The 18,649-nt window shown below is 35.9% G+C and overlaps 1 protein-coding gene across 1 annotated transcript in view; it reads left to right on the top strand.

Annotated features, from left to right (window-relative positions):
* MS3_00007019 (uncharacterized protein) overlaps nucleotides 1-18,582 on the top strand; it is a 57,691-nt gene extending 39,109 nt beyond the window's left edge. The window contains exons 13-19 of the mRNA XM_051215275.1: nucleotides 2,732-3,026; nucleotides 5,843-6,115; nucleotides 11,275-11,604; nucleotides 13,607-14,149; nucleotides 15,240-15,312; nucleotides 17,467-17,563; nucleotides 18,253-18,582. Coding sequence (XP_051068476.1) covers nucleotides 2,732-3,026; nucleotides 5,843-6,115; nucleotides 11,275-11,604; nucleotides 13,607-14,149; nucleotides 15,240-15,312; nucleotides 17,467-17,563; nucleotides 18,253-18,312 — 1,671 coding nt within the window. The 3' untranslated portion in view covers nucleotides 18,313-18,582. The remainder of the gene's footprint in view (nucleotides 1-2,731; nucleotides 3,027-5,842; nucleotides 6,116-11,274; nucleotides 11,605-13,606; nucleotides 14,150-15,239; nucleotides 15,313-17,466; nucleotides 17,564-18,252) is intronic.
* The last annotated feature ends 67 nt before the right edge of the window (nucleotides 18,583-18,649 follow it).

Here is an 18,649-nt window from a genome sequence, read left to right as displayed (position 1 = left end):
CTCGCCCCCAAATGTCCTGATATGGCCGAGCGTGAGACGTGTCCGCATTTCCTCTCGAAATTCTCTCACATGGCCACGCGTGTATAGCCTCTGCCAGGGAACTCGTACTCACTGCCTTCTTGTGGCGGGGAGGACGAAAAGCGAAACTCTAAAGCTTTGATTGTGTTTGTGAACACGGAAAGTCCACCTGAGGGAGTTGGAAAACCCTCATTCCAAATCAATGGTGCACATAGGCTCCAGGATCCTGAGGGAACAAATGGCTTATGAACCAATCGTTGGTTACCGGCTACCATGAGACTGCAACTCCTGACGTTGCTCCAATGCCTTGTGGATCAGACATTTAGGTAGAAGTCCCCGGGTGTGGTCCCCTTAGAAAACTACCTGCTCCGGTTTGGGCACCTGGGTAGTATCCCAGCCCTAACATAAATCGAGAGTTTTATGTGGCGCATATGTATCTGGTGCCCCTTGTACCAATATTTATGTGTTCAAATAATGTGTTCAAATAATGATAATAATAATAATAATAATAATAATAATAATACAGCTCAATCTCGCTTCACGGGAGAACCAGACACTATGTCGGCTTCAACACTACAATCTGAATAGTACAGCTTAATCCTGTGGCGAAACCATACAGGTATCGAGTAACCTGCTGGACCATTCGCACCATTCATATACACATCCATGTCACATGTATAATTATTTCGATCATTGATTGAGTAGATCACTTATGCACATCACGAACAGGTCAAAGTTGACCTATTCTGTCTACACGACAGTCAAACTCATTAATGTTGGCAATGGCGACATGTCTTACAATGTTCCAATGACAATGGCACTTGAAAACCCTGAAAAGCAACCACCAGTATGAATGAATTCGGTTAACCAGCACACCAGTTTTGCACATGAACAGTCGGTAAAACTTGCCAAAGTAATGCTGAACCATCCACAATATCAATGACGAACCTCCAGTCTCATATGAGACCTTCAGCTCTACATAGCAACATAGCGTATTTGTAATGTAGTCAACATATTTTCGTAAAAACTCAAACCTTATGACTTATATACATAACAAAGAGAATTTTCTCTTCATTGAAATATACATCTCGGTTGCATTTAAAGGATTAATTCAATGAATCACGCACAATTCAATGAATATATTATCAAGCTGTAAAATCGTATATATATATAGTACTAGTTTCGTCAGGGAATGTGAACACGAATAACCAAGATGATATTATGAAAAGATTATAACACTAAGTTACATAATACAAATAATAACAATAGACTTCGTGAGTTTGTAACGAATTATTACATAATTGGCGCCATGACCTTGAAATCTCTCAAACGCTTCTCATTGGCTTGTTCATAAATCATAGTCTTGCCGTTCTTGCCAGTAGGGGACTTGATTAATAAGTTGTTTGGTCAATTTTGAAGATTAAATAGAATGATATTTACAACTATCCACTAAATACTAGGTTTGCCTGATTCAAGCTTAAGCTACCTTGTATATTACCTTGTATGGGTCAGGGTATGAAATTTGACAATTTACTTGTCTTCATAGGTTTAATATTTTAAAGGAAAGCGAATTTATTAGTAATAGGATTGTGAAGATTGTTGAGTTTTTAATTGAAATCATGAAAGGATCAATGTTAGACCACTATTGGAAACTTGAAGGCGCTGAATGGCCGTTCCATTCTAGTATCGAACTATTTAGAAGTACGCATCCACGATCTCACCCCGTGAGATCATTTATAGTTCAATGCTTCTCGGTATATACAGATGATTTATAATTGTTCTTTATTAATTTTTTTCTTACTTTATTTTACCACTATTGAAAACATATTTCACATGTAGAATATTGTTTTTCTGACGTTTCGTGACTCAATGTGAGCTACTTCTTCAGAGTCGATTAATAAACAAATTAAATAAATACACGTTTAAATAGTACAAAGAAAACATCGATATTGTTGTTTCTAATTACTAACCAGTTTATTCCCGTGGATAAGTAACCTTAATTACTTTTTCATGAATGAGGTAACATATTTCACATAGTTTGTTTAAAACGTTTTGAAAAATCAATAGTTTTACAATTCAACATTTAAGGGGAACTTAATCCTTCGTTTTATGTTAATGGTAACTTTATATTTCTGTGGCCTAAATTATTTTCTCTGACCAAAACAACAAAGACATATGATCACAAGTGACTAGCTTCAAGAGGTATTTTCTGGAGTTCTAGTGAGAAGCAGTGAGAAGTAGAGTTCAACCGGGTCCGTTGTGAGATAGTAACTCACTGAAGGCAATGGTAGATGTGTCGCTCAATTTCGTCGATTAGTTGAAGTTTGATATTAACACCGTTGGATGCCGGTCATCTCAGTGATCTAGAGGTTAAGCGTCCGATAAATCCTAGGTTTGAATCCCGCGACTTTGGATCGTGAATACACACGCCCGAAGAGTATTAGTCCCACAACCGGACCAAACGGCTATCCAATGCTTTCAAGTTTTCCATGATAGTCTAGCATCAATTGACTCACGAACTCAATAATTCACATTTAGTTTACATATCAGTTTTTCTCGCTCAATGTTATATTAGTTTTTATGTAGTATATTATACTCATCGTTATAGCAGAATTTGTATTTCGGTAATCATATTAACTTAATCATTCAACAAATACATAGTTGTACTTCCCATTTGTAATGTGTTCCCATGATTTTTTTTTCATTGTTTTAGCCTTTATCAAATTCTGTACCGGATGATTGGGATACAGATACTGAGTCTTTATTATCGGATTTATTTGAAAAAGATAATGATCCTATATTGAATGAGTTAAATACTGGAAGTAGTCTGAAACTGAAACCATCAACACAACAGTGTAAATTATTAACTGATGAACATGGAGAAAATGAACAAATCAATAAGAAAATGTTAAACAAACAATCATCATCTTCATATGATAAAAAAATATGTAATAGAAATGCTCACTTTGAGGAAGCTCAAAAAGATGTTCAACAGACTGACAACACAAGTAAATAGAACATTTCTATATTAAAGTACCTTACTTCATTTTATTATTTGTCTATTTATTTAAACACATAAACATCGGAACAAGGAGGTACCAAATAGATATGCGCGACATAAATCATTTGACTTGTATGAGGGCTAGGATACTGCCTGGCTGCCCAAACCAAAAACAAGTGGTTCTCTTAGGGGGCCATATCCCAAGCCTTCGACCTAAAAGTTTGATCCATAAGGCAGTGGAGCCATGTTAGGAGATGCAGTCTCATGTTAGTCGGTGACCAACAATTGGTTCATATGCCATTTGTTCAATCAGGATCCTGGAGCCCATGTACACCATTGGTTTGGAATGATGGTTTTCCAATTCCCCTAGGTGGATCTTTTGAGCCTACCAACCCAGTTAAGGCGCCGAACATTCGCTTTACATCCTCTCAATTTTGTAAACAACAGTAATGTCAAGAGAATGCAGTGAGTAGGACTTCCCTGTCAGTGATTATAAGCACGTGGCCATGTGAGACTATTTCGAGATGGAGAGCTAATTCTCCTTACTCTCAGCCGTATCAGAGCATTTAGGGGCTATTACTTGTCTGGTATATGTCGTTACTGTAAATTTATTTCGAAGGGATATTAGTAAATCATTGAATATTTACAACTAGAGTTGATTGATGAATAAACAATTCACGGAGAATCAACTAAGGAATTCGTATTATCTGTTTAGTATGTCAATGATTTTGTTGATGGCTACTATATTTTATTGCTTGTCAAAAATATATACCGACAACAATGTGAAGATCAAGATCTTTTGGAATCTAAATTAATATTTTGAAAATTTAACAACAAAATAATTATGATTATGGGAGTTGTGAAGATTGTTGCATTTTAATTGAGATCATGAACTGATCAATGTCAGACCACAATTGAAAATCTGGAAGCATTCGATGACCGTTTCGTTCTAGGAGTCCCATACTAGTTCGGTGTGTATGCTACTGTTGTCAACGGATATAAGTATTGTGGTGTGGGTTACTTATATTGACATAAGTAGTATATAACGCTAGTCAGGAATGTAATGTTTGGCAGCAGAAGATTGAGAAGATGAAGAAGAAAAGTACGGGAACGGGACACAATTGGTATGAAAATGCATGAACAATGAAATCCGAAACAATGGACTGATATTTGCAAAGGAACAGTCAAATTTGAGACGGTGGATTGACATTTTGCAAATGAAGTATTTACTGTATGGATGTCAGATTTTACTGAGATGTTCTGTAATTTATGTGTTCAAATACATTCATCTGTCCTCATTCGTTCACTACAGCACGACCAACCGTTGTTATGTTGTGATCTAATTTCCAACTCACTCCTCTGTTGGACAGGATAGTCAGTATGCCAGCTAACATGAATTAGAATTTAGGATACGATGAAAAGTTATACGAATTGTTTAATTAAATAGATTTGTATAGTTCAAATTTTGCGCTAACAGTTGTTTCTTCTTAAATCATCTTAGAAACATCACTACATTTATAATCGATTCTATTGTTTTGATGGCCCCAAAATACCCTAGTATGACCGAGAATGTGGAGAGTCACCTCTCCCTATATAACTTTGTGTTCAACTACATTCGATTTTCCCTATTTGTGTTCTTATTCACTACACTAGGACGAAACTTCTATCCAGTACTTCCAGGTTTTTAATGGGGGTTTGATATTGATCGATTCATGATCTCAATTAAAACAAAATAATCATTTGTTAGATAGATAGGAATAAGGGACTGAAAAGTACAAAACTGTGATAGTTATTCTTTGTTGAATTAATTTGTATACTTTTTAAAGATATCAAAACCAACTGTTCTGTGAAACTTTCACAAAATCCCAATTGTAAACTCTGTTTTTTTTTTAAATTTTTATGGGTTACTACTTATTAGTAATAGTACGAGTTCTTAAAACTAGCGCTGTTAGTATTTGTTTACAATGTTTATCATGTCCACTTAGCTACTGAGTCCTGATAGTCACAATGGCGTTTGAATCGAATGGTACTGAGTTTGAGTCCCAGAGAGAACATCAACTCTGAGATGTAGGTACATCTAACTGACGAGTGCTAAATAGGTTGAGACGCGCGTCGGACTGGATTCCACTACTAGACACTATCCATCTTTGCTTAGAATGCTTGTGAATGAAGGCAATATCGAGGCAATCTGCACAGGATGCACCTACTCCAATAAAAGACTGATCAATTACATTCTTAATCATCAATGAGAAGATTCGAGTAGAACAACACCAAGTGAATTCAGTTATTATAATAGCATAAAAAGTTAACTGTTATTTTAATTTCAATAGTTAAGATCATCAGTCAATCGGAGCTATACCAACATGGAAAACTTGGATGCACTAGATGGCCATTTCGTCCTATTCTCGGACTCCTTAGCAGTGAGCATCTACGACCCCCACCTCACGTGATTTGAACCCAAGACTTAACAGTCTCGTGCGCAAGCGCTTATCCTCTAGACCACTGAGATGACCGGCATCCATTGATGTTAATGTCCAACTTCAACTAATACACGAAATTCAGCGACACATCTATCATTGCCTTCAGTGAGTTACTATCTCACAACGGACACAGTTTAACTCCACTGGTCATTGCTTCTCACTAGAACTACAGGAAATACCTCTTGAAGCTAGTCCCTAGTGAGCATATGTTGATTAGTATCAGAAATGAGATTTTGTGGAGATTGTAATAATTTCAATAGTTGTGATAATAAGTCAATTGTTAGATTAATATTTTCTTTTGGAATAGACAACAAACAAAAACTATCAAGTATTTCAATTGTAGATAAGACTGAATGTAAAGATAATGATAAACAATTCACTGATATTAAGAAACAAGCAGAGAATCAATTAAGTAAAATGGTTATGAATGTACATGTCAATCAACCTTCATCTTTATCAATATGTAAGAATTTGAACGAAACTTTATCAAGGTTCATTCATCGTGATCATCATGTTAAAAGTGAAAAATCATCCAAAGATCATTGTTCATTAAATACAAACATTCGATTATATCCATCCTCAGATGATATAGTGAATGGCGTATGTGCAGCATTAGGTAAGTTGTTTTACTGTTTAATGTATTTGTTACGTCATTGATCTGTCTACATACTTTTGGTGCTGAGGATAACTTTTCTAATCTAGAGACTAACAGTTTGACCCCATAGGCTGACCAGCTTAAACTTGAGGTCAGTATGCGTGAGTTCGAAGTGGGATAGAGAGAAGAAAACTATTCTATCACCTAGTTGGCTGACAAGCATGCGAGTGAAAGAAGATAAGTCAACTAGAACACTACTCGATGTATTCTCAATTCCGATCTGATTTCCCGATTTCCCGATATCAGATCAGTGTAAAAAGATACATGAATAAATAGATGATTAACCCACCACAATGTCCAACACTGGGGATTAGCATAGAAAATGAAGTACAAACGAATACGTTTAAATTACAATAGCTTTAAAATAAAAAGGGTTATAGCAGTGAATAATACATCAAACGAAAGCTTATGATCTGTAGAATAGATTAGGGACAAAAATAAATGTCAGTGTTTTACAAGCTTTGAATTAAATGAAATAACGTCCCGAAAAGTAGTTTTCGTAGTTTATCAAGGTTTCTTGTTTCTCTGTTCATATCAGTATTCAAAGAATATAAAAGTTTATCATGACGTTTTAATATCAGTGTAGGTATTTGTGTTATCACGAAATGATCAATATGTGTATAACAGGGATATAGTATTAAATAGACAAATGTTAAAACAGAAAAAAGAATAAAGAATGATAGTGTAAATATAAATTCAAGCTAGATCACCCTGGAAAACCTGAAAGCAATGAACAGCCTTTTTTGTCCTATTACAGCACTCCTCATCAGTGCGTATCGAGTGATCTAAAGATTAGATATTCGCATGCGATACCGAAGGTTTTGGGTTCGAATCCCTCGTGCGGGATCATGAATGCGTACTGCTGAGAAGTTCGATATTAGGATGAAACGGTCGTCCAGTGCTTTCAGAAATGAAATCATATTAACCGTTAAATAAACTGAATAATAATATAACATAAGTAATAGCATATCATCTTAATGTATTCAACAATTCAACAGTTTTAAAAAAAAATTAGAGAATTATTAAATTAACCCCAAATGCCCTGGTACGGCCGAGATTGGGGAGAGTTCGCTCTCCCTCTCGAAATACTCTCACATGGCCACGCGTATATAGCCTCTGCCGGGGAAGTCCTACTCATTGCATTCTCGTGGCAATGGTATTGTTTACAAAATTGAGAGGACGAAAAGCGAATATCTGACGCTGTAACCGGGTTGGTGAGTATGGAGGATTCACATAGGAGAGTTGGAAGACCCTCATTCCAAACCAATGGTACACATGGGCTCCAGGATCCTGAGGTAACAAATGGTGTATGAACCAATCGTTGGTTACCGGTTACCATGGGACTGCATCTCCTAACGTTGCTCCACTGCCTCGTGGATCAGACCTTTAGGTCAAAGGCTCCGAATGTAGCTCCCTGTGAGAACCACCCACTTCGATTCGATAACCCGAGCAATATCTCAGCCCTCACACATATCAAATGAGATCTGTGTGATGTATATTTATTTGGTGCCGCCTTGTACCAATATCTATGTGTTAAAATAAATAAATAAACTATTAATTAACGAATATTGCTGACACTTTTGACAATACAACTACATTGAATGAATAGAACATAAACTATATAAAAATGTTATATGTTTAGACTTTACAAAACTACTGAAATGAGATTTGCTTTAGGGATAATGATATAAAAGTAAAGAAAATACATGTATGTACTTTTCATTAGAATTGATTCATCATTATTTGATTATTGATATGAATAAAACAGATAAAGAAACAAAGTGGTGGAAACTATAATTAAATAGGATATTCATTCATTGAATAAGACTGATATGTTCCTTTATGTAGGTCGAATAACATATACAATCACATTATTATATCCATTATTGAAATGTAAAATGTTATTCAGAAATGAATATCTTTACCAGTATTTATTTATTTAAACACATAAATCATGGTATAAGGAGGTTGTTAATTCTATCGAAACGTTCAAGTAACCCCGATTGAGATACGCGCAAAATCGAAGTTCCAAAACAACGATTTGTCTACAAAAGCGGTTCTTTATTAAATAAAACACAAAATTTAATTACAAACCTCAACTTGTGAGGTGTCTAGGCGTTTAAACGCGTCCTTCAAGAATGAAAATAACAAAGGCTTCCTGTAAGAGTAACATAAAGAATGATTATAACATACGATAGTACAAAGACAGCCGATAGCTGTGTCTAAATGGGACAACAGTTTATGAGTAATCGGAACTCGAACAAAGAGCAAACAATATGGAAACTGTTGCGTTTAAACTAATACACAACTGTGGATAACCGTTACAGTAATTAAAGTACAGTGATTATAATGACAAATACAATAAACATTATAAATATATGTGAACGTTTCAGAATGTTACGGTACAACTTGCGTTACAATGTAAGTGTGAAAATTGTTAAGGATACAACTGCTTACTGAATATAAATAAGTAGTATAAAACAATATACAAAAGAGTGGAAAGAGAGTGAGTAGGAACAATGTAAGATAAACTTAACAGAGGTACTAAATAGATATGCTCCACATAAATCATTCGACTTGTGTGAAGGCTAGGATACTACCCGGGTGCCCAAAGCTATGTAGATGGTTTTCTTAGGAGGCCACATCTGCAGCCTTAGACGTAAAAGTCTAATCCAATAATAAGGGAGTGGAGCAACATCAGCAGATGCAGTCCCATGGTAGCCGGTGATCAACAATTGGTTCATATGCCATTTATTTCCATAGGATTCTGCAGCCTATGTGCACCATTGGTTTGGTATGAAGGTTTTCCAACTTCTCTAGGTGGATCCTCCACATCCACCAACTCGGTCAAAGCACCGGACATTCGTTTTTCGTCCTCTCAATTTCTTAAAGAACAGTAATGCCACGAGAAGGCAATGAGTAGGACTTCCCTGTCAGTGGTTGTATGCATGTGACCACTTGACAGCATTTCGAGAGAGAGAGTTGGCTCACCCCACTCTCGGCTGTATCAAGGCATTTGGGGGGGTAACAAGTGAAACTTAAAAATTAAATTAACTATCATCACTAATTGGTAGCTTAGATTCTACAGTTATTACTTAAAATATTAAATGAATGTAAAATAGAATGAATAAATATTTATTGAATATAGAAAAGGTCCAGACGATAGGTGATTTAAATGAAATTAGACAATAACATCGTTAGATGCCGGCTAGCTCAGTGGTCTAATGTTTAAGCGTTCGTGCTTGAAACTGATAGGTTCTGGGTTCTAAACTCTAAATAATAGTTTGAAGAACTCCATAACAGAATCCTAATATCTTGGAGTTCAAAGAAACTCTCTTTTTTATAGATAAAACAGATCTATATTTGAGTCTACTCTTATCCGATGAGCAAATGTTTCAAATAGATTCACAAAAGCAAGTAAACACTTGTTAATTATTCAATGAATTGAAGACAAATTATAGTAAAGTAATGAATAAACTAAACTGACGAAGATCAACCAATCTATCTGTACAGAGAAGGCAACATGTACGTAAAAAGCTGAATCAAGTACTTATAAGTCAGTCAGTCAGAGACAACGCAGAACTTCATAAGTACGTACGTACATCAGTTCGAGTTGCCATGCCAGATAAGCACACAGGTACAATTGTTGATTCATATCCCATAATGGTAAAGGTAGTAAAAGTATAATCAGTAATGCGAAACATTAGGGTTTGAAGATGTTATTCAAGGAGTATAATAATCCAGTGAAATAAATTTGGAAAGAGAAATAATAAGGGACAAGAAGAATTCAAAAGATTAGAAATTCGGGAGAACACATAGTGGATGCATCTGCACCATTTCAAACGACTTTGAGCCATGTCATTCAAAGCTCTCTAACTATCAGTTGCTATCATCTCGTGGATCCCAATCCGATAGTCTACACCTACCAATATGGTTCAACCCACTTGTCAATGACTTCATGGATTTATGCCATGTTTTAGTCTGGCCGCTCCTAGCTTTCTTTCAACCTATTATAATCTCACTATTATAACTTGTGATCCGAATACTTACTTGTTTTGTCTGGTCGTCGCTTACTCGGAACGAGGGACTTCCGGAATTTCCACAACTCGAAAGTAAGAACACAAAGACTGGTATAAGTGAAGATTTATTAACCCAAAAACACGACGACGACCTAGTCGAAAGCACACATTTATATATTGATTGTACACCCATTTTGATTAATAATTAGAATGTAATTCACATATATGAAACATACTTAGAGTTATAGCAAATCACAGATTGAGCATAGTTCATGTCAATGGAATACAAGAATATCGTATATTATACAGAATAAAAGATCATACCGGGAAAACAAAACAACTACTACACTGAGTAATCAGTACATTGAATCAAAACGGAAATAATATTGAATAAAACCCATAAAGAGTAAATCAATCGAATTTTGACTTTTCTTACCATCATCTCACTCACTAATCATTTGATATGTTTGATTTCACTCGATACATTAATAAGATTATAATTGATTTATCACTAGGTGGTGATCAATGTCATGTATGTCAGGTCATTCTTAGTGCAGATGGAATCCTATTGACTAATTTGCAATGTGGCCACTAGTCTAGGTGACTCGAAATTGCGTGCACCATGTTGAGATTAGATGTTGGTTGGAGGTAGTCAACAGGAAACCCTGAACCTAGGTTTCGTGCTACTTGCCACCCATCAGTAAGGTGTACCTGTACTCTTGAGGGGACTGGTTCTCCCTGACGGATTCGATTCCGTGTCACCGAGGTTCACAGTCAGAGATGTTACTACTGAACTAACTGGGCCGTGACTGACCTCCTGTAGGAGTGAGATGTAATCACAATTGATTGATCATTGGGTGGTGATCAATGTTATGTATGTCAGATTCTTCTTAGTGTAGATCGAATGCTATCGACCAAGTACCATATAGCACAAAAACCGGGTCCAATGTTTCTTGTTGACTGCCTCCAACAACCATTATTAAGATTGAAATATAGTCTCTTTAACTCTTGAACTTCTTCATATTTGTATTCATACTATCAATAAATACTTCATTCACCTAACTTTTCTCTTATGTTTCTTATAAACAACCACATTATCAGGTGGTATATCTTGGTTTCAACCTTTCAATGATAATTATATTAATAAAGAAAAACATCAACCAATAAGAAACCATTCAGTGATCAGACATACCAAATTAAATGATCATTTTGATTTGAAACATGATCCAAAATCATTCAAAGAATTTCATTTGAATAGTAAAAAGTTACATATTTTAAACAAACCACACAATGTACATACTTCTAAGATCTCATATTGTATACCAACTAATAATAAAGATCTAAAAAGTGATTATAATGAAGTGAATGATATTTGTTCATGTCAATGTTATATGGAAGAATCTCCTGATATAATAAATGATAAAAATCAAGGTAAAATTGATATTATGTTAACTCAATTGTTTCATTGTGCACATGATTTTGATTATATATATATATATATATCTCGAACGTACGTGTTACCTTGATGTGATAGTCTGACTTGCCTATCGTGATGAACTAATCAGGTTATATTGGCTGGAATAATCGTTCCTAAAGGTCCTACCATCAAATCAGTTGATGCAGTGGTGAATCTTCATCGACTAAGATGGTTGGGTCACGTGTTACGTATGCCCGAACACCGATTACCACGACGTGCAATGCTAACCGGTGTTCGGGATGGTTGGAAGAGGGTTAGAGGCGGCCAAACCAATATGCGGCATCAGTGCTTGAAGTCACTAACTCCTAGTATTAATCATGTTGATAAATGCAGACTACTTGGTTAGGGTCCATGTGACTATCGTAACCAATGGTTGGAGACTGTGGGTGACATGGGTGAGAATCGATCACAATGGCGTCGGTGTATACACTCTCTATCTTCCCTCAAACTGTGGGATTAAAATCGCTTCATATCTTTCTTTCTATGAAATATTTCTTTCTTCTATATATTACCACCACTGAAGTAACTACTTCTATGAATGCGGTGTTGATCTTGTTGTGCTGATGAGTGAGGTGTGACAACTTGGACCGATGCATATATGTGCCTGGTCCTACGTTGTAGCTGACTGACTGATTGACCATACTAAGTAGGTCGGTTGATGAGTTGTAAGAATAAGAGTAGCAAATACAAAACTCTAAGGCGAAGTTGTACTGCTGATTGTACAGAGGTATGACAGCAGTAAGGCGGTTCCCTCAGACAACCAGCATAACAACGAGCAAAAGAAAATAATTAAACTTGAGTTTTGACTATTCAGACTTTTTTTCTTCAGTTATTCAAGTAAAAAGGAAAAATATTTATAGAATACTGGTATACAGTAAAAATTATCTCACTTATTAAATAACTAATGGAATATTTGATCTACTGGAACTCCATGTATATATACATTGAATGAGCCACTCGCTGGTCTTGAGTGCTGTTAGAGGTATGAGAGCGGTTATTACTTACCGGTTGCCCACACCGTAGAAGGGTTCATCTGAAGGTACCTGAAAAGGAAATCGGGTTAGAGGTGGTCTTAGTGACCTGAGAGCGTGACCGCAATGCCCAAGGGACAACTGTTTGAGGTTGGTCACACACGAACATTTTGCGAGTAATTTTCGTGTTAGGTCCGTACTTGTTGAGACCTTACCGCCAGAGATGGATATCCGTGGGATAAGGTGAGGTGTGCATTTTTAGGGTTAATATTTTTTAACTCTAAACTTCCTTTGTGAGAAGACAGCATCGCTGTCATGCTGGTTGTCTGAAGGAAACACCTTATTGCTGTCACACCTCTGTACAGTCAGCAATACAACTTCACTCTCGGACCTTGAGTTTGCTGCTTTTAGTCTTACCGCTCTTCAACCGACCTACATGGCATGGCAAATCCTTGAAGAACGACTGTTCCGACCAGTATAGTTCGATTGGTTGATTGCGATAGGTCATCCCGATCATCACTTCAAGGTAGCAGCAACAGTAGATGAACCTAAATAAATTTTATTAAAAGACAGTGACATTTATATTGTAACTCATTGATTAACTATTTTTCTGCAGAATCTACTATTTCACAGTTCATCAGCAAAAATTGCCAAATAGTCTAAAGTTAAAATAAACAAGTAATTTTCAGTTGTATAATTTTCCTCATCGAATACAGGTAAAGTGATCCTTTTACCAGTATAGTGTTGCGGAGATTGTTGAGTTTTTATCTAGATTATGAATTGATCCCTTGTCCAGAATCGTGGATGCGCACTATTGAAGAGTCCCATACTGGGACGAAACGGTCATCCAATGCTTACGGGTATTCAATGGTGGTCTAACATTGATACTTTTATGTTTAAATGTGATTTGTTGTGTAATTTTTTGTTTTATAGTAGAAGATCACATAATTTCAACGAAATTACCGGTTGTTTTGTTTTATTTCAGAACAAACTGTAACATCGAAATCACTGGTAGATATACAATGTACTAAACTTCACCATATGGAGAATACAAGACCGCTACTACATACCGTGGACAACTCGGCCCACGAAGAGAAATCCAATAGCTTGTCAAATCCGAAAATAACTTATGAAATTGGGGATAATCCTGGTGGTTGTACAGATATTCAGGATATATTTCGAAAAAAAATGTCATCATGGATATCACGAAGTGAAGAACGTCAAAGACGTCTACGTTTTATTATTCAGGAACGTCGTTATCGAAAAGAAGGAGATATGAAACGAACTGAAGTCTTACATTCAGTTGTATCAAATAATTTTTCAAAACGACCATCTATATCTCACTTGGATCAGTCATATAAAAATCACTACGGTAATAGAATTCATTCAAATGGTGATAGTGGAATTTGTTGCTTTGATCGTTCAGATTGTTCAATTGTTCAATCTGTACTAACAAACAGAAATAATAGTAATAATTATATTAAAACAGCTAATTCTGACAAGGTTCTTAAACGTAATTTCATGAAAAGTAAGTCTGTGATGATTGAATTTCATTTCTATGTGATAAAATGTTTTGCTTAAGTCATTTTGCAGTTATCTATGATAGGATTCATAGTGGATAAATGCGATGGCGTTTGAAGTGAACGGTACTGAGTTCGAGTTCCAGAGTGAACATCAACTTTGAGATGCAGGTACATCCAGCTGACGAGTCCCAAATAGGTCGAAACGCGCGTCGAACTAGATTCCACCACTAGTCACTATCCATCTTTGCTTAAAAATACCTAAGTAGTATTGATGATATCTTCGTTAAAATAAAAAGCTGACAATAAATCAATACACCATTTGACATCTACCAAATTAGATGTACAATGGTATGTTTAAACTTCTGGATTAACATTTATTTTCGAATGTTTACACTTTAGATTTGTTTTAATTCACCAGTTATGTCTATTAACCACACGAATTAATGCAAAAGATGCCCATACGACGATCACTGGGAAACCCAAGGAGCAACGTCCCACTATGGTTCGAATATTTCCCTCCTTCATCATTGAATTCCCACTGAGTCGTGGTAATTGAAACTTCCAACGATCAACTTCAATCCTATCCCTGCCTGCATTGTTATAGAAGATAAACACTATGTTTTCGGCTATGTGATCGATTGCCTGAATTAACGTTGAGTGAGAGATAGATCGTGAAAACCGTATCAGTGAATGGATGTAAAGAGGGCACATAGTCAGGCAGCAGAAAAGCATACTATCTACTCAGTAAATCTGTTGACTTGGAAGTTTTACAGGACGAAATCTGTTCAACAAAATAACTTTGAAGAGACGAAAACTTATTAAGATTATAGCCATGATTTTTATGGGTTCACATGAACATGTGACCGAATTGTTCTTATCGACTTTTCCTCTTTCCCTCTCTATCTCACTTTTTTCTAAAGAAGCTTTCCATCGAATAATGTACTCTTTGTTCTTACATGGTCACTTTTGTTTTATTAGTAGATCAGTTTAAATGTTACCTTGTAATTGCATTTTGACTAAATCTAGTTAACTTATTGGTCTTCACAAATTTTGATTTTATTCTATTGGTAACTTTTTTTGAAAACAATCATTTAGATCCCAGTCGAAAATCACAACTTGGTATTAGATATGATCGAAAACAATTAGTACAAGAAGAACATCGACCTAGGTAAGTATTTGTCAATGATCTTACTAGCAACACATAATGCATATATTTTATCAATGTAGGAACGGCTTCCGAGAACTACGACGGAGCCTTCAGAGGCCTTAGAAGATCCGAAAAGTCCCATCTAATCAGAACTCAATGAAGCTTTCTAGAATGTCAACGTGGTATACTATCATTGATCAGTAGAGTAACATGCCTCTTTGCGGATTGGTTGAATTATAATGTTGATTTAACAAACGCCAATATCTATAAGTACCCATGATTTTCTGTATATTTTGATTCTTTCCCAACAACCACTTTCTTCAGTCTTCCTCTATCATCTCATTTGCGACTTGGGAGGGTTCTAGAGTTCGAGTTATACGTGGTATATTAAGAATCTAAGCTCTAGATATAACACAAAGCCTAAATACAATAAAAAATTTTCTTTGAAATTGATCACAGTCGTCAAATTAATGTTATAAGCCACATCTTGAACTTACAGATTCATGCACAGGGTCCTAATTCTGGTAGAATCAAGAAATGTGAAAAGACAAACTACCGACCTATTGAATTACATCGCAAGTCAGGTATAAATAAAATAATCACATCATTCTCTATTGACATTAGTAAATAAACCCTTTCGTGAAGATTTCATTATTTCCATTGAATTAACTCATTATTATGAACATGGTAACTACTGCTTAGTTTGTTATTCCTCATTGAGCACCCAAATGCCCTGGTACGGCCAAGAATGAGGAGAGTCATCTTTCCCTCTCGAACTGCTCTCACATGGCGACGCGTGTACAGCCACTGACAGCGAACTAAAACTCACTGCCATCTCGCAGCTGGGGTGTTTTTTACGAAATTGAGATGACAAAAGACGAATGTCCAAAGCCTTAACTGGGTTGATGGATAAGGAGGATCCACCTAGGGGAGATGGAAAACCCTCATTCCAAATCAATGGTGCACATGGAATCTAGGATCCTGAAGGAACAAATGGCGTATGAACCAATCGTTGGTGATCGGCTACCATGAGACTGCATCTCCTTACGTTGCTCCACTGCCTTGTGGATCAAACCTTTAGGTTGACGTCTCCGAGTGTTCCCCCCTATGAAAACCACCTGTTTCGGTTTGGGTACCCGGGAAGTGTCCCAGACCTCACATAAATCGAGTGATTTATGTGGTACATATCTATTTGGTGCCTGCTTGTACCAATGTTTAAATAAATAAATAAGGATTACTCATTGAGCAAGACATTTCGTAAATAGTTGAATCAAATGTGGATGTTTACAGTTGTACTGTTATGATTACATCATTATTCTGTTATGATCTATTCTATACTTGTGATATACTTATTGCTAAGGCTTTAAAATAACACTAACTAGTTACTTACTTATAGTTGCTAGCAAAATATGGATAATATGTGAATAGTTAACCATCATTGAACTTAATGAATGATAGAATTTTAAGGAACACTAAGCTTTTTCTTTATTATAATCAGAGGTTTTTTGTAAATACTCTAGTAATTTTTAATAGTTGAATTCGTAAGTCAATTGAAACTAGATCACCATGAAAACATGGAAGCACTGGATGGCCGTTTCATCCTAGTACAGGACTCCTCAACAGTGCGCATTCACGACCCCACTTCGCGAGATTAGAACCGAGTGTGGTGTGCTACTTATATTGACATAAGTAGTATATGATGTTGGTCGTGAACAGAACGTCTGGCAGCAGAGAGACAAGAGGATCGAACAGTAAAGAATGGAAACAAAATGCAATTTGTATGAAAATGCAAGAACAATGAAGTATGAGTCATTTTGAGACAATTGGTGGACATTTTGCAAATTAAGCATTTGCTTTATGATTGTTAGATTTTATTAACAAGTCCTGTAATATTGTGTTAAGTGCATTCGATTGTCTCCACCCGTGTTCTGTTCACTACACCAGAACCTATCAGTTTCGCGCGTGATTGCTGAACCTTTAGACCGCTGAGCCGGTATTTAACGGTGTTAATTTCTAAATCCAACCTATCCAAGAAGTTGCGCCTTAGTCCACTATTGTCATCAGTAAGTGACTATCTAAAAGATGTCAGTTTGTAGGTTAGATTGACAGACTGTTTTTTCGTCCCTATCAGGGAATATGAATTATTTTCTGCTCTTTTCTTCTTATTTAATATAGATTATATCATAATTCTATACAGAACCAAGTTAATCAACAAAAAATTAAATTGGCCCAATTACGTGTTAATCGACTCCGAATGAAAATATACAGTGAAGTAAGTAATTCTATTTGTTTATTAATTACACTTTAGATTCTATAATTATTTACAATTCATTGATCACTAGGTGATGATCAATATCATGTATGTCAGGTCATTCTTAGTGCAGATCGAATCCTATTGGCTAAGTTTCAATGTGGCCACTAGTCTAGGTGACTCGAAATTGCGTCAAGATGGTGATTGGAGGTAGTTAACAGGAAACCCTGGACCCGGGTTTCATGGTACCAGGCACCCATCAGCAAGGTATAACTGTAACCTTGAGGGAATTGATGCTTCCTGATGGATTCGATTCCGTGTCATCCAGCTCCACAGTCAGAGATGTTACTATTGAGCTATCCGGGCCGCGACTGACCTCTTGTAGGAGTGAGATGTAATCACAATTGATTGATCACTGGGTGGTGATCAATGTTATGTATGTCAGATTCTTCTTAGTGCAGATCGAATCCTACTGACCAAGTTACAATATGGTCACTAGTCTAGGTGACTCGACATTGAGTGCACTATGTCAGGGAGCATCAATTTCCCCAGGATTAGACGTACACTTTAGTGACGAGTGCTAAGTAGCACGGAACCCGGTTTTAGGGTTTACTGTTGACTACCGCCAACCACCATCTTATATAATTATTTATCTGTCTATTGAGTTTTTTTAATTATGTGTATGTTTGTTGAAACTTTTTTTATTTTAGAAAATTCTACGTTCTGTACTTCATGGTAATTCATCGTCAATAATATTTAAAGAAATTTAATAGAGTCGCAATTTTGAGATGTTGGAGAAGATTTATAACTCAGATGAATGATTTTGATAGAGTATTTTTGTTTCTCTGAGATAGATGATTTGATTGCGGAATATTCATCGTTCTTCTAAACAACATCATCAACAACACAAACTTCAAGTACAAGTGAAGTGTTCGAATTGTGTTGATGATTATCGTTGAAAAGAACGATGAAATCTTCATGACCAAACCATCCACCAGCTCAAAGAACAATGCTCTATCATAATCGCGATTGAATGTCCTAATATATATATATATATATATATATATATATATATATATATATATATATATATATATATATACATTA

The sequence above is a fragment of the Schistosoma haematobium genome, chromosome 2, assembly GCF_000699445.3.
Source record: "Schistosoma haematobium chromosome 2, whole genome shotgun sequence".
NCBI classification, from domain to species: Eukaryota; Metazoa; Platyhelminthes; class Trematoda; order Strigeidida; family Schistosomatidae; genus Schistosoma; species Schistosoma haematobium.
The sequence above is the reverse complement of the archived record's forward strand: the minus strand, read 5'-3'. Positions and strand labels throughout refer to the sequence as shown.